The sequence below is a fragment of the Erinaceus europaeus genome, chromosome 6 (genome assembly GCF_950295315.1).
Source record: "Erinaceus europaeus chromosome 6, mEriEur2.1, whole genome shotgun sequence".
NCBI lineage: Eukaryota > Metazoa > Chordata > Mammalia > Eulipotyphla > Erinaceidae > Erinaceus > Erinaceus europaeus.
In genome coordinates this window covers 49,931,158-49,947,986 of record NC_080167.1, presented here as the reverse complement: position 1 = coordinate 49,947,986, position 16,829 = coordinate 49,931,158, and the positions used below count along the sequence as shown (strand labels likewise).

The window sequence follows — 16,829 nt, the reverse complement described above, 5'->3', positions numbered from 1 at the left end:
GAATTTTAATGTCTCTAATAAGTTGGTCTAACTTTGTGACACTAGGATAAAATGTTTACTTCTTAAAATGTAATTTAGGAGGATACTTGATTCTTAAGTGTTTGTGAGTTTAAATGGGATTAGAGGTCTCAAGGTGCTATTAGTTGCCAGTTTTTAAAAATGCTTCTTCAAATGCCTTTGTTGTCACTTTCTTCCATATACTTTGTCCAGAGCTATTTTCCTGTGTGCTGGAGCATTTAATCCAAAGGTCTTTTGATCCTTACTGTTCAAACTGCTCCTCCTATACTTTGAAGCTCTGTGATAACAGATGTAAAGTCAGTAAACAGAACTGGATTTAATTTGGCTTAAATAATGTATTATTGTATTAGGTTGGGTGTGCGTGTGATGTACGTCCCAAGTAACACAGCTGTCATTGTTTGGTAGGTGCCTGGAACTTAGTACACACTCAGACACAGACACAAGCCAGCTGCTGCCATAGCCCTTGTGGCTGGTGTTTTAGGACTAGCTCTTTCCTCTTGTAATGGAATTTCTAAATAAACAAGCAGTCAGAGGAAACTTAAGGCGGTATTCTCATACAATTCTTAACAAACTTCTCAACATTATGCCAGGGAGTATGAAACATTAACTGCCATACATTTTGCTGAAGGAAACTTCTTTTTCTATAGGTTATTGTCCCTCAATGCACATTCCTCAGACTGTCTCTAAGCTCAATGTGGTGAAAGATTGGCGTTTCCATTTAGGCTTTTAAGAGAAGCAATTTGGGGTATAATATATAAAACTAGGTTGACATCACCTTTACTCTCTATAAAAACGCATTCATTACTAATATGCATTTTCCCATGAGGAAATACAAGAATAAGAAATTCCAAAAGGAATTTAACAACTTAAACTTATTTACTTGTTATTGAGTCAAATCTATTCTGATCATGTTAAAGTAAAAAATTTTTCTCCCATAAAATTGGGATACAATTTTACCCAATTCTGTTAACACCTCTTTGGTTAAACATTCTTTTCTGGAACTCTCTAGACTGGAGATGATCCATGTAAAGTTGTCTAAGTTAGTGTTTGCCACAATAGTGTTTTCTTTTCCTTTTTTTCTTAATTTTTAAAAAATGAATGCCAACAGTTCTTTTTAAAATATATTTATTATTGGATAGAGATAGAGAGAAATTGAGAGGGGTGGGAGAGTTAGAGAGGGGAAGAAAGACAGAGACACCTGTAGCCCTTTGACTGCTCATGAAGCTTTCCCCGTGCAGGAGGGGACCAGGGGCTTGGACCTGGGTCCTTACACATTGTGAAGTGTGTGCTTAACTAGGTGCGCCACTGCCAGGCCCCCTACCACCACCACAACAATGTTTTATTTATTTATTTATTTTTTGGTACTTTGCAGTTTTACTTCCCAACTCCATGCCATTTTCTAGTTCTATATATATGTGTGTGTGTGTGTACACACACACAATATTTATTTTCTTTTAAAAAATATTAATTTAATTTATTTATTCCCTTTTGTTGCCCTTGTTGTTTTATTGTTGTAGTTATTATTGTCGCTGTTGTTGTTGGATAGGACAGAGAGAAATGGAGAGAGGAGGGGGAAGACAGAGAGGGGAAGAGAAAGATAGACACCTGCAGACCTGCTTCACCGCTTGTGAAGCGACTCCCCTGCAGGTGGGGAGCCAGGGTTTGAACTGGGATCCTTACACCAGTCCTTGTGCTTTGCACCACCTGCGCTTAACCCGCTGCACTACAGCCTGACTCCCAGTTCTTTATTTTTTTTAAACATTATTTCATTGCTAAGTTCGAGATGTAGTCAGTACTTCCTGGAACTGCAAACAGGAGTAAAGGACAAGCATGAAATCCATACAGAGAAAGCATTTGTCCGTTGAACATGACCCATTACTGTCGAAACTGTCAGCAGTTTGGAAAGTGGAAATGGAGTCACCTTTCTAATTGGTTCTAATTTATATTCATCTTCTTTTTCTACCCTTGTAGAAATATGGGTATAATGTTTTAAAACTGGCTCACAAAAATTCTCACAAAAGAATTGACAAAAACATTTTTCAAGTTGAATAGAAAACAACTTATATACTTAACAATGTTGGCAGACCCAGTAATAGGGTGCCCCATCTCTGCTGGCGCAGTTGCTCCCACGCCTCCTTAGATAAAGGTAGTGTTGTTGTTGTGTCCATTCCCACCCCAACCCCCGGCAGTGTTCTGGAACCCTGAATATATATATGATTGTTAACTCACTGTGAAAATCCAAATGTCTTGACTTAAATTTTTTTTTTTTTTTGCCACCAGAGTTATCAATGGGGCTCAGTGCTGGCATTACAAACCTACTGCTCCTGGCAGCCATTTCCCCCTCCCCCCTTTTAAAAAATTAAAAAAAAAAATCCCTTTTGTTGCCCTTGTTGTTTTATCGTTGTAGTCATTATTATTACTGTTGTTGTTGTTGTCGGATAGGACAGAGAGAAACAGAAAGAGGAGGGGAAGACAGAGAAGGGGAGAGAAAGACACCTACAGACCTGTTTCACCACTTGTGAAGCGACCCCCTTGCAGGTGTAGAGCCAGGGGCTCGAACTGGAATCCTTATGCCGGTCCTTGCGCTTTGTGCCATGTGTGCTTAACCCACTGCACTACCGCCCGACTCCCCCCTCCCCTTTTCTATATATTTTTTATTATTTTATTTATTTATTTTCCTTTTTTGTTGTCCTTGTTTTTATCATTGTTGTGGTCATTGTTATTGTTGTTATTAATGTTGTTGTTGGATAGGACAGAGAGAAATGGAGAAAGGAGGGGAAGACAGAGATGGGGAGAGAAAGACACCTACAGACCTGCAGGTGGGGAGCTGGGGGCTCCAACCGGGATCCTTATGTTGGTCCTTGAGCTTTGTGCCATGTGCGCTTAACCCACTGTGCTACAGCCCGAACTCACCCCCCCTTTCTATTTTTATTTGACAGGACAGAGAGAATTTAAGAGGGGGGGGAGAGAAAAACAGACACCTACAGAGGTGCTTCATGGCATCTCTCCCTGCAGGTGGGGAGTGGGGGATTGAACTCAGATCCTTGTGCATGATAATAGGTACACTTAACTGTGTGCACCATTGCCTGGCTCCCATTTTGACTTTTACTTTTACTTTTTTGTTGTTATTTTATTGAATTGCCCATAATTTATTCTCATTGCCCTTAAAGAATAGCATATTGACAATTGGAAAAGAAGTGCCATAAGAAGCAATTCCTGAAGCCAGAACTCTTTCCTTCTGCACCCCAAAAAGAATTTTAGTCCATACTCCAGAGGGGGAAATGTTAAGAGAAGATGACCAGAGGGCTCTAAACCTCTGTTCTGCTGGGACCCAAAACTTACGTGACTTATGTTGTTTAATATCACCAGACTTGATTTTCTCCTTTTGTTTTTGCTCAAAAGTAGACGATAGAGAATTGAAACACATGAACTAGAAAAAAGAAAAAAAAATTGTTAATCACTACTAAATCACTAATTTAAAAAAAGCAGTGCCACAAACATTATTCCCAAATAAACTATATAATTACTGTAAATTCTCACTTTACTATTTTTTCTGTTATAAACTCTCTTGTACTTACTTAATGATCTCATTAACACAAACCCCTACAGGATTTTTCTGGGTGAAGGATATCCCTATTTTATATTATTAAATCACTTTCTAGAAAGATTTTATATATTTGTTTATCCTCACTGTAAAGCAGCAATATCAATGCATGTTTTGGTTGGTTTGAGGTAGGTGCTAAGTGATATTTTAAAACTTGAATTTCTAATGAGTTTTCCCCCTCCAAATCCCATCTTGGCTCTTAAATTTAGATTTTATTTTTATCAGTGCTATACTTGGCTTAAAGATTCAGCAGTCTTTCAGACTTTGGAAAACAGCAGACTTCCACCCTCCTCCCTCCTCAGTGCCCACCCCAGAAAAGTAACGCTCTTTGTGACCCTGGAGGATGAATTCTCTTTCTGTGTTCTTCTCTAGCACTAGACAACATGCCTATTGCTACTTCCTGCTGCTGCAGTTTTAGGGATCACCTACCAGTTTCCTGCTTTGCAGGGTGAGGATTTGGCTTTTTTCTGGGCACCCAACCTCTGCTAACCTTGAATGCAGGTCCCTTCATCTCAGAGAGATGACTCTCTTTAATCCGCTTCCTGGATTCTAACTCCACCCTTGCCTCTCCTCAGTAACCATCCTCTGCTGGGCCTTTGAGGGTGGAAAATTAAAGAATCCCTGTATTATTTTGTTGGCCCTTTGGGAGAAATGGGTACAAAAATGTGTGTTGCATCTGCTCTCTTTAGCTGGAGGTTCATTTCATTTCTTTAGTAATCATTTTTATCATGTGATTGTTACAGCTATAGACTTTGAAGTCAAGGCTGCTTGCATTTGAATGCTAGCTTTGCTTTTTTTGTTATTTATTAACTGCATGGCCTTTCACAAGTAGCTTAACATTTTCAGACCTGATTTTCCCCATTTCTGTAATAGGATGGATGTGAAACCTATCTCAGGAGCTTTATTGTGAGAATTAACTGTGTTAAGACAGGTGCTTTTCACAGCGTCTGCTTTCAAGCACTTAGTTAAGAACAGTTCCCCGGCTGTTTTCCTCCTGGAAATATCTTGCATTTGACCTTTCCTCAGTTTTATAATTGCCTTTTATATAGCCTGCCAGTGGTCTTTAACTTTAATTTATGCTTCTTGTGGTGACTTAGCTCATATTTATTATTTCATGTTATAATCTCTACATTTGTTATCAGATTTGTTTTTTGGAAGATACCTGCTGGTGATAAGAAAAAGACACAGGGAGAAAGACATAAGAAACTATCATAGTAGTCGGGGTAATTGACTGGAGAGGGTGCTAAGAGGCTAGAGGAATAAATGATTTTGTTCATGTATGAGAAATAAGTTTTTAAATTCCTGAGAAAAGAAAAAAATATATATTATGCTAGTTTATCTTGTGGACAAGTTACTTCAATTTTTAAAAGTTGTTTTGAATGCTCTTATCTGCTAAAATGGATTTCATCTGAAAAACTTAGCTTTTAGTTTCATTTTCTATTTTTATACTCATTTCTTTGAAATTAGATGTAAAACCAACTCCCAGCAGATAAGATTTATCATATTCCTTAGTGTGAATTCTATGGTAATTTGCTTTCTTTTGAATGTTATATGGTATATCACCATCAAAACTTCTTAAAGATGCATAACCATTTATTGAATAAATTTGTTTCTGGCTTATATTTCAGACAATATTGATTTATTGTTTTGTTTATATTCATTTTATCTTAGTTTTATACTTAACTGACTTAATGATTCCTTGAATAACAGTTCACTTAAATTTGATCTCTTCGCAGATTCGGACCAAGATGTAGCAATCAAACTTGCCCAGGAGAGAGCTGAAATTGTCGCTAAATATGACAGAGTAAGTGTCCATATTTACACTTTGAGTAAGTTTTAACAGAAAAAGCATATAAATAGAAATGAACTTGAGTTTTGGAAAGGTTAAGTTACAGAAGTTGTTTACTTCATGCCAGCATTGAAGCTGTCTTTTTCTCTAACTTCAGCTTCACATTCTCTCACCTTCACTCTGCTCCAGCCAGCCTGGGATCTTACCGTTCTTCCAGCAGCTCCGCTTCCTCCTGCCTCAGGACCTTTGCACTGCTGGTCTCTTCTGTACCCCCTATCTCTCTGTTAAAATTTTGAATTTTTATTATTTTTTTATTGAGAGAGTAAGACCAGAACATATGTGGCACCAAGGATCAAGCTTGGGACTTCCCAAGTCCTGTGTGCAACTCCTGTGCTCCACTGGTGACTATCTTCCCAGCTATGGTGTCTCTTTTCTTTTGGATTTTTTTCCATATAGCATTTATTACATCAGTATGCTGTAGACTTGACTGAATTAGTTTGTTATCTGCTCTCCTAAAATGTGAACTTTTTGAGGCTAAGAATTTCTTTTGTGCCTGACAAGGTAACTCACTTGGATAATGCACTTGCTTTGTTATGGCGATGACTCAGGTTCAAGCCCAGCCCCCATGGCACTGAAGGAAGCTTGGTGTTATGTCTTTCACTCTGTCTCTCTGTCCCTGCTTCTCTATCTAGACATGTTGGCCTAGAATGGTCAAACCCCGGTGATTACCCCCACTACCCCACACCCCCTTCACCCCCCAAAAAATAATAATATGTTTTGATCTATAGTTTTATATCTTAAATATCTATGACCATCTTGATTCATCTGAATATTCAATAGATATTTGAATAACTTAAGGTAGATTTTAGTATCTAATTACTTATTCCTCATTTATAGAGGTGGTTAAAACTTTAAGGTGGATCTGGAAATATCAGTTAATCAGTGGTGCGGGAGGTAGTGCAATGGATAAAGCACTGGATACTCAACCATGAGGTCCTGAGTTCAATCCCCAGCAGCACATGTACCAGAGTGATACCTGGTTCTTTGTCTCTCTCCTCCTATCTTTCTCATTAATAAATAAATAAAATCTTTTTTAAAAAGAAGTTTCAGTTATTCATTTATGAACAATCTCCATTATCCTTTTATCCTTGTGTTAGTTTAGCAATCTGGTTTCTGATGCCCTAGGAAATCACTGTTGTGGATAATTTACACTTCTCCTTTACCTTTTGAGGTCCATGATGCATCGCAGTAGTGGTTTATAAACACCATGTTTTATAGTTACATCACTTGTATGTAATTTCATATCCATTATTTTAAAATATTTGTGAGGTAGCAGGAGCATGAAATTATAAAAAGTCATTTACTCTGTTCCCTGCTTCCAGGGAGCCACACAGGCATCTTTCAGCTTACTAAGTTTGGCTTCTTTGCATGGAACATCAGATAGACTCTCCTATGATTGTGATTAGGTTTTAATATAGCCCACGAGGGACCTAATTAACTTCTTTAATGGCCAAGCTAATTGAAAATCAATACAACTATCATTCATGCTTGCATACCTTTATTTATTTATTTTTCATGTAATTGCTAATTATTAAGGGGCCTGGCAGGAGCTCATGCTGCACCAAGACATTCACATATACACCGAGTCCCAACACCCTTGCCCACTGGATATTATAGCCTGCTTCAAGTAAAGCACATGAGCAGACATACAACCCACTTACGGGGGGAGGACCACAACTGAATACTGAGCCCAGAAGTTAAGGAATTGATGCATACAGTTGCATTGTGGTGCTAGCTGCCATCCACTGGAGCAGAGTGACAAGAGCTGTCTGAGGACAGAGCCCTGGGCAGTCTGACAATCAGGTGCATCCAGGGAAAGCCACCAGAAGAAGGTCTGGAGAGGGATGAGGAGAACCAAGAACGTGAGGAACAAGAAGAGTGAGTGGCACTGATGAGCCCTAGGAAATCCAGTGAACTTGGCACTGGGAGGCCAGTCAGTCTTCGTCTTAACAAGAGTAATCTCAGGACTGATATAGCTGTGAATAAAAATGCAGAGAAAAGTTGGGGAGCGCACTCTTGTAAAAAGTTGGATGAAAAGGCGAGAAATACTTATTTCCAAGACATGTTCACATGAAAACTATAAAGTGTGGTGATTCATTCTTGAATATCTTTCTTATTCTGTTACTCTCTTTTTCCCTAGGCTTCTCACAGGAGCCTAAATCTGATGAAAGTTTAGTTACATGTCAGTTATTCCTGATACACCATATGTCCCAAAGACCCTAGGAAATAGTGCTATACTGTCAAAAATAGTTTATTCAAATAGCAGTCAATTGATAAATTGATAATTTTAATACAAAAAAGCCTTACCTGAATACATTTTCCACCATTATAATTTCCAGTAACATCCTGTTTGTTTCCTATGATAGGGACGAGAAGGTGCAGAGATTGAACCTTGGGAAGATGCTGACTACCTTGTTTACAAAGTCACAGACAGATTTGGCTTTTTACAGTAAGTTGCATAAATTAAAATCTAAGTATTTTTATTATGTTTTTGTGGTTATCTATTATCATTGGTTTTCTTTATTTTTAATGGCATTGCTATGAATAAGTTTTCAGGACTGGTTCAAAATGTGGTTTGACTATTAAATTCCTGGCATTTTTCATCTCTGTGATAGAGTATGTGTTTGTTATACACATATATATGTAGTTAGGAATATGATCTTTGGGGAGTCAGACAGTAGCACAGCGGGTTAAGCACACGTGGTGCAAAGTGCAAGGACCGGCGCAAGGATCGTGGTTCGAGCCCCCAGCTCCCCACCTGCAGGGGAGTCGCTTCACAAGTGGTGGAGGAGGTCTGCAGGTGTCTGTCTTTCTCTCCCCCTCTCTCTGTCTTCCCCTCCTCTCTCCATTTCTCTCTGGCCTATCCAACAACGACGACATCAGTAACAACAACAGTAATAACTACAACAATAAAACAACAAGGGCAACAAAAGGGAATAAATAAAATAAATATTAAAAAAAAAGAATATGATCTTTGGGCTGACTAGCTAGTTCAACTGGGAAGGTAACTCCTTTGCCATGTCTGCAACCTAGGTTCAAGCTCCTGTGGCATTAGAGGAAATTTCTCTACGGTGGTCTTCTTCTTCCCCTCCCAGAAAAATTCAGTTGGGCCAGTGAAGCCCTGGCAATGCCAAGAAAAAAAAAAGATCTTTGATATTTGTTGCATTTAGTAAGAATATTGAGTGCAATATATGAGTGGTATTAGTAATTTAGCAGAATTAAATGGAAATGAGTAACAATTTGTATTTCAAAAATAATTATAAAACATTCCATTTTTATATACATGAATTTTAAAAATAATTATCAACTAAAACTTTAGTATTATGCATCCTAAAAAAGAGCAAGTACTCATTTTAGAAATGCTGTTGATCTTAGAATTGTAAGTATATTCATATTATTGTTTCTCAAAATTAATCCCATTCATTCTGAGTGTGTTATGTAGAGAGTTTAGAGAGGCCCAGAACACTGTAAAGTGAAGTGATAAAAGTGATTTTAACTCATAAAGAAACATCCTGCTGATGAAGTGAGTTAGCCTGTTCTGGATTTAGCTTTAAGTCAGATTTAACTTACCATCTCTCTAGTCAAACTTATCATTCAAATTTATTCTTTTCTAGTCTCATTTATTCTAAGTACTGGAAGATCCAAGGATTTTTTAGGATATGGTTAAGTTTTGAAGGGAAGGGATAATTTCTCTCATAGTTTATAGCAGTATCTTATAGTATAGTATACCCAGACTTTGTTTTTTCCTTCTGCTGAATTTTCTTAAAATTAGGAAGCATTGTGTTCTCCTGAGTGTAAAACAAGAGTTTGGGGACTTAAAGAATATGTGTTCTTTATTTCTTAGAGCCCTATTGATATCAGTTAGTCATCTCATGGCTCATCTGGAAAGCAGAAGTCATGAACTGAGAGCTCTGAAGAAATAATACATAATACTGTATAAAGTTCTGGAGGTATATGAGGTGCTGCTGTACTAACCATGGCATTAACTTATAGAGTGTTTTACAACTCCTGAGAAGTTGTAAAGACTTTAACCTTCAACAGGCACACCGAGCACTGTTTAACTGTGATGAAAATACTGTTCTTAAATTAAAACCCCACTTCCTTTTTTAAAAAGTAAATCAAACTTTGTCACAAATGTGGCAGGAAATGATTACGTGTTTGTGGGTTAAAGTGCATAGCTGAGGTATGTGAATGGAGTCTTGAACAACAATTTGAACATTTACTTAGCTGCTGCCCAGAGCATTGGGCCCCAAATTTGCCTGCATGGTAGAGTCTGCTGGGAAAGATTTGTTTTTAGATTTTGGGATTATAGCATCAATTTTGAGACACATAGTTTTGACTTTCCCAAATCTTTGTGATGGGAGTAAACAATTCTAAAAGATGCTTTTGTCATAAGGGGCCGGGCAGTGTTGCACCAGGTTGACTGCACACATTACCACGAGTAAGGACACACACTCCCCACTTCACAAGTGGTAAAGTAGGTTTGCAGTATCTTTCTCTCCCACCCCCCACCCCGTCCCCACTCAATTTCTCTCTTCTTATCTAAGAAAAAAAAATAGAGAGAAAGAAAGGAGGAAGGAAGGGAAAAAAATTCCTGCTAAGTAGTGAATTTGTAGTGCTGTCCCCGAGCTCTAGCAGTAACCCTCCCTGGTGGTGATTAAAAAAAGATGCTTTTATCATAAAGTGATCTAGTATGGTATAAGATACAAAGAAAAACTGGTACATTCTAAAACTGTCTAGTCATTTCTTCATGACTTTTTTTTGTTTGCTTGAAACAACATTAGTTAGATTCCAACCCAAGTACCCAGCCTGGGTGTGAGGATCTAAAAATTGTACTCAGTTATTTCAGTTTTGTTTTTCACCCTCTGTGCTCAGGTTCACTTGGTTTAGTAATAGGTAAACAGTCAATAATTTATCCTGATATTAGCTCTGTTTTTGAGAGCATTCACTCTGTGCCAGATTCTGTTTCACATTCTTTGTATGGATTGATTAATTCTCTCCAACACTCTGGATAGGTTCTTGTTCTTGTTCTCTCTCTCTCTCCACCCCTTCTCTCTTCCCCTTCCTTCTCTTCCCCTCCCCCTCTGTCCCTTTCTCCCTCTCTCCCCCTCTCCTTCTCAGATAAAACTGAAGGCCAGGGGGTCGGGCGGTGGCGCAGTGGGTTAGGCGCATGTGGCGCAAAGCGCAGGAACCGGCGTAGGGATCCCGGTTCGAGCCCCCGGCTCCCCACCTGCAGGGGAGTCGCTTCACAGGCGGTGAAGCAGGTCTGCAGGTGTCTGTCTTTCTCTCCTCCTCTCTGTCTTCCCCTCCTCTCTCCATTTCTCTCTGTCCTATCCAACAACAAATTGCATCAACAAGGACAATAATAATAACCACAACGAAGCTACAACAAGGGCAACAAAAGGGGAAAAAAAGTGGCCTCCAGGAGCGGTGGATTCATGGTGCAGGCACCGAGCCCAGCAATAACCCTGGGGGGGCAAAAAAAAAAAAAACTGAAGGCCAAAGGGTCAAGGAACATGTGCAGGCTATGTCATGCCAGCTCTGGGATGTAGACCATGGCAGTCTGACAGCATACTTGTGTTCAGAAGTTCTGTGGTGTGCTGCCTGCTACTATGCTCCTGTCATCTTAGTGGAACGAAGTAGTGCTATGAAATGCCTAAGAAGAAAAATAAAGGGTTGAAGAGACTGCATCATTTGAGACAATCGCTTTCATTTCATTTCATTTTAGACAGAGAGGCAGTGAGAGAAATAGAGATGGGGAGGTTGGGGGGAAGACACAGCAATGAAACTTCCCTCAATGTGGTGGGAGCTGGGCTTGAACCTGGGTCTTATACATGACAAAACAGTGCACTAGTCAAGTGAATTATTTCACTGGCCCCACAACAGTCACCTTTAGCAAGATAAACGCAAAGAGCTAACTAAGCATAACACTTCCTTGAAAATAGCCAATTCTCACACAATCACACCAATTTTAATTTAATTAATTTATTTTTATTTATAATGCAGTCCTAAAGCAGGCGGCACCAATGAAAAAAATGTAACACAAAATGGAGTTTTACTGCAGTGTTAGGCTGTTTGCTACATTGCACCAGTCATGGGTGTTTGTTACATCCTCAAATGAGTGATACCACACTTTTGAGGTCAGGTCACTGCTGGTGCCTTTTATTAACTTGTCACTGGAAACAAGTGTTTGTAGTATTGAGTGAAGCCAGTTGGCCAAGGCACTTAGATACTGCTCCCTGTCACACCTTGATAAAAAAGCAATTTTTTCCTGCTGTCTTAGCTCTTTGCAGTTTGGGATTGGTTCTACAATGAAAGGGGGTTTCATGTTCAAGGTAAAAACATTAAAATGGCACAAACTCACACTGTAACCTTTTCTAAAGTCTGCTGAGCTTATATCTAATTACAGTTTTAGTAACTGAAACAGCTTGTTATGATATGTGAAGGAAGATGGTGCTTATTTAATAAATAGAGCACAGGATTAACTTGATACTATAACAGATTGCACAATAAATATAAAAATGGCTATCAGACCAGCCAGACTTGATGATGAAACTGGAATGTCTTTGTCTTGTACTCAGGAATAGGGAGTCATCCTCAGTCTGTTTGCCTCTGTCGGAGTCAAGTCTGGAGCATGGAGAAACTGAATTCATTTAACATGTTAGATAATTTTCAATGTTGTTTAGTTTTAATAAAAAATAGTCACTGCAAGTTTGCTCAACAAAGAATGGTATTTGAATAATGGTAGATAAAACTTTTAGGTTATAACAACAAGTTATTAATAGAGAATTAGGAGGAAATTATAGCAAAACTAAAGATATAATTAATAAGATTTTAGATTTTCAACTGTTTATCAAAACACACATATTTGTAAAATGTAACAAATTGTCTGCATTCTGTTATGACTATGTAAATATTTAAAAGCCAGAATAAAGGCGTTTTTGAGGAATAAAACATCTTGGTAACAAGGGTTTGAGGACCCTGTCTGCCATCTAGTAATTTGACAAGAGTAAACCTAAACTTGGACAAAATGTAGAAGAAAACATTTCTTCTAAAATGAAGAAAAATAAACAAGGATTTTCTGCTTGCTACCTTTATTCAACATGGTGTTAGAAGTCCTAGCCAAAGCATCAAGGCAAGAATTGGCTAAACTAAAATTGTCTCTGTTTCAATAGATTACAACCCCCCACTAAAAATTCTTAGTGTTAATAACTTAATTTCAGGAAATCACAGGCTACAAAGCTTATGTTGGATTTTAATACATTAGTAAGAAGACAGAAGTAAAATTTCTTCAGTATATTCAGCTTACTAATTTTAACAAACAAGTTGTTTTATGTATCCAAGTGAAAGTTGATCTCATAGCTACAGAAATAGCCTACCTGAGCTATTAAAAAATTCTATGTACACATACTTCTAGTTAGTAACCAAATTTAATAGTAGATTAAAAATAAAGATGTGTTTACCCATCAAGGTAAACAAACATAGCACAGAAAACAAAGTCTAATGCAGACAAACCTCTGGATTCATATTGTAGAACTGAGATTACCAGAAGAGATTGAAGCTAGAGAGAGAACTGGCCATAGGGTACCCAAGGGGGCTTTATTAAAGGGATACTGATACTTGGATGGTGGGTGTGGTGTAATATACATTGAAAAGGTGTGAGACTGCACTTCTAAAAAGCAAACATAGGGCATAAAGTGCAGGACCGGCATAAGGATCCAGCTTTGAGGCCCCGGCTCCCCACCTGCAGAGGAGTTGCTTCACCGGCAGTGAAGCAGGTTTGCAGGTGTGTCTTTCTCACCCCCTCACTGTCTCCCCTCCTCTCTCCATTTCTCTCTGTCCTATCCAACAGCGAAGACAACAACAACAACAATAACTACAACAATAAAACAACAAGGGCAACAAAAAAGGGAATATATAAGTTAAAAAAAAAGCAAACATGAACGTGGTTAGCTGGTCCCTCTGCAGGGGCTTGCTGCAAGTCTCTGAGACATAGCTTAGCACTGCTAGCTCCCGCTCCTTTCAGCAGTCCCCAGGTGCTGTTCCCCTAGAGTACCAACTTTTGTTCCCTAAAGCAGGAAATGAGCAAACATTTTCTGTAAAGAGCCAGATACTAAATATTTTTTTTAGCTTTTTGGTCCATCTGGCCTTTGCCACAGCTATTCTGCTCTACCAGCCGCATGAAGACAACCGCAGATAGCTTTTAAGTGAATGAATGTGGCAGTGGTCTGTTAAAACTCCACAAAAAAGGGCAGTGGCTAGATTTGTAGTTTGCTGGCCTCCAAGGGACTTGGCTCCCACCTAGATTTCAGTCCTTCCTTTCCCCCCTGCCTCCAAGGTGTATTGAGACAGCAAAGCAAAACTGTGAGGTGCATGCAGGATTCATCCCCTTGTCTCCACATACCCCGAGGACTTGTACATAGTACACTCTTCATGTTCCAGACACTACTCGTGCATGTACTCTAGTCATTGTGTACACTCTTGGTAAGACAAATTTCCTTTGCTTTCTCCTTGGAATGACTGTTCAAATTAACATATTTCAGCACAGATTTGAGGAAGACAAGTTTAGTGGAAATCAGTGTTGTGTACACAGCAGATTTTGTATAGAAGATTTTAGGTGTGGAGAAATAATATAAAAATTTATGCGAGTCGGGCGGTAGCACAGTGGTTTTTGCTGTTTGAATAAATTACAAGCCTCCACTAAAAATTCTTAGTATTAATAAATTAATTTTGGGAAATCACAGGATACAGAACTTGGATTGTAATACTTTAAAAACAAATGACCAGCAAGATGATCCCAGGGAACACTTATTTACACTTGCATTAAAAAGAATAAAACATCTAGAAATAAATTTGGCAAAGGAATCAAAAACCTGTACACTGAAAACTTTGAGTAGCACTTAGAGAAGTAAAATAAATGAAAAGATATTTATACTCATAGATGGGAAAATTAATATTGCTATATTAATATTCACATACCCAAAGTAGTCTCCATAGGTTCAGTGTAATCCATTGCACTGGCAAAAATCCAACGATATTTTCCCACAGAAGCAAATAATCATGAAAGTTCCATGAGACTATACTGTTGCTTCAGATCATCAAAGCAGTCATGAGAAAGAAAAGCAAACAAGGGGCCGGGTACACCTGGTTTAGTACACATATTACAGTGTTCAAGGACCCAGGTTCAAGCCCCTGGCCCCCACCTGCAGAGGGAAAGCTTTTCAAGTGGTGATGCAGGGCTGCAGGTTTCTCTTTTTCTCTTTCCCTCTCTATCTCCCCTACCCTCTTGATTTCTGGCTGCCTCTATCCAATAGATAAAGATAATAAAATTTTTTTTTTTAAGAAAAGCAAACAACAAGCATCATTATGTTTCAAATCAACAGTAATTAAAGCAGTATAGTAAAAGCGTAAAAGCAGACATATAGATTATCAGCAGAACAGAGAGCCCAGTGATGAACTCACATATATTTCATTGTAAACTAACATAACAAAGAAGCCAGTAATATATAACAGAGTAAAGATCATCTCTTCAATAACTGGTATTGGAAAATTCAACTGCCCCATGCAAAAGAATGAAAAGTGACCACTGTCTTCTACCATACACAAAAATGGATCAGTGACTTGAATGTAATATTTAAAGCCATAAAATTCTGAAAGAAATCAGAGGAGGTAAGCTGCTTGATTTATTTTTATTTATTTTATTTTTTTGGCAATGGTTATTTTGAATTTGCTATTAAAAGCAAAGACAAAACAAGTGGGGTTGCATCAAATGAATAAGTTTCTGCACAACAATGAAGACAAAATGAAAAGGTAGCATACAGAATTGGAGGGGGAAAGTGGCAGATCTAACATAATCTAAGAGGTTAATATCCAAAATAACTCACACGACTCAATAGAGAAAATAATCTAATTAAAGAAATGAGCAAAGGATCAGAATAGGCACTTTTCCCCAAAACCTACATAGGAGGCCAACAGGTACATGAAAAGGTGCTCAGCATCACTAATCATCAGGAAAAGACAAATCAGACCTCACACTGTCAGATCACCTCTAAAAGACAAGAAATTATAAGTGCTGAGGAGGGAGAAAGTTTGAGTAGTTATGAAAAAGACTGGGGTCTACAAAGCCTAAAATGTCTACTATTTTAATACTGACCTTTACAGAAAGCTTGCTGACTCCTGGTCCAGAGTACATGTTGTCCAGGAGAACTTTCTGCAATAGTGGGATTGTCCTTCCCACCCCTCCCCACCACTCCCCGCCCCTCCTCACCGCTCCCCTCCCCTCCCATCCCATCCCCTTCTCTCCCCTCCCTTTCCCCTGTCTCCTTCCCCACCCCTCTCCTCCCTTCCCCCTCCCCTACCCACCCACCCCTTCTTCTTCTAGCGTTTGCCCTTCTTCCGTAGCCAGTCAACAGTGTCAGGTTGAGCCTGATGTAAAGTTTCGAGACCTCTTCTTTCTTAACCAGAGCACTGCTCATCTCTTGCTTATGGTGATGAGGGAGAGGGGGATATTAAACCTGGGACTTTGGAGCCTCAGGCGTGAGAGTCTCTTTGCATAACTATTATGCTGTCTACCCCACCCCAGGGATTGTTCTTTTTGTAGCCCCACTATTTCTACTGTAGACTTTTTGCTGACTATGGCACGAACTTGGATTGTGGCTACAGAGACTGGATAATTGCATTTTAGTTTATTTAAATTTTTTAAGAGATGCGGGGGTGGGGGTGGGGAATGAAGACATGAGTGTGGGAAGAAGGAATGGAACAGATGTGGATGAGGTGGTTACGGGCAACAGAAAAGTCAGAGCATTAGACAAGACAGGTAAGGATCAGAGAGAACAGAACAAACTGAGAGAAGCCAACCATAATAACCTACCAGCTCCTGTCTCACTGAACCGTGAGCTCAAAGTGAGAGACTATCTTATTTGCGTTTAATATTCTAAGCAGTATCTAGTCCAGTGCTCGATACACACCCTCTACTCAACAACAGAGCTACCAGAAGAAAGACATTTCTTTGCCAAAATAACCTTGGCTATGTTAATGAGAAAGAATCAAGTAGTCACAGGCTACTGAGTTATGGAAAAGGTCTGTAGGTGATCACACAGGTCCACTGGCTGTTTGTTTTTTGTTGTTGTTTCTTTTTTCCTCCAGGGTTATCACTGCTGTGGATCAGTGGGGGCACTGCAAATGTATATTTGACAGGACAGAGAGAAATTGAGAGAGATGGGGGAGATGGAGAGGGAAAGTATCCCCACTGCAGGTGGGAAGCAGGAGCTCCAACACAGGTCCTTGCACATAGCACTATGTGTGCTTAACCAGGGGGACCACCACCTGGACCCACAGCTTTTTCTATTTTTTACCACT

General features: G+C 39.0%; 1 protein-coding gene across 6 annotated transcripts in view; it reads left to right on the top strand.

Annotated features, from left to right (window-relative positions):
- USP6NL (USP6 N-terminal like) overlaps nucleotides 1-16,829 on the top strand; it is a 181,635-nt gene that overhangs the window by 111,030 nt on the left and 53,776 nt on the right. For all 6 annotated transcript variants that reach the window (XM_060192149.1, XM_060192146.1, XM_060192150.1 and 3 more), the window contains 2 exons: nucleotides 5,359-5,426; nucleotides 7,838-7,920. In XM_060192149.1, the coding sequence (XP_060048132.1) occupies nucleotides 5,359-5,426; nucleotides 7,838-7,920 (151 nt within the window). The remainder of the gene's footprint in view (nucleotides 1-5,358; nucleotides 5,427-7,837; nucleotides 7,921-16,829) is intronic.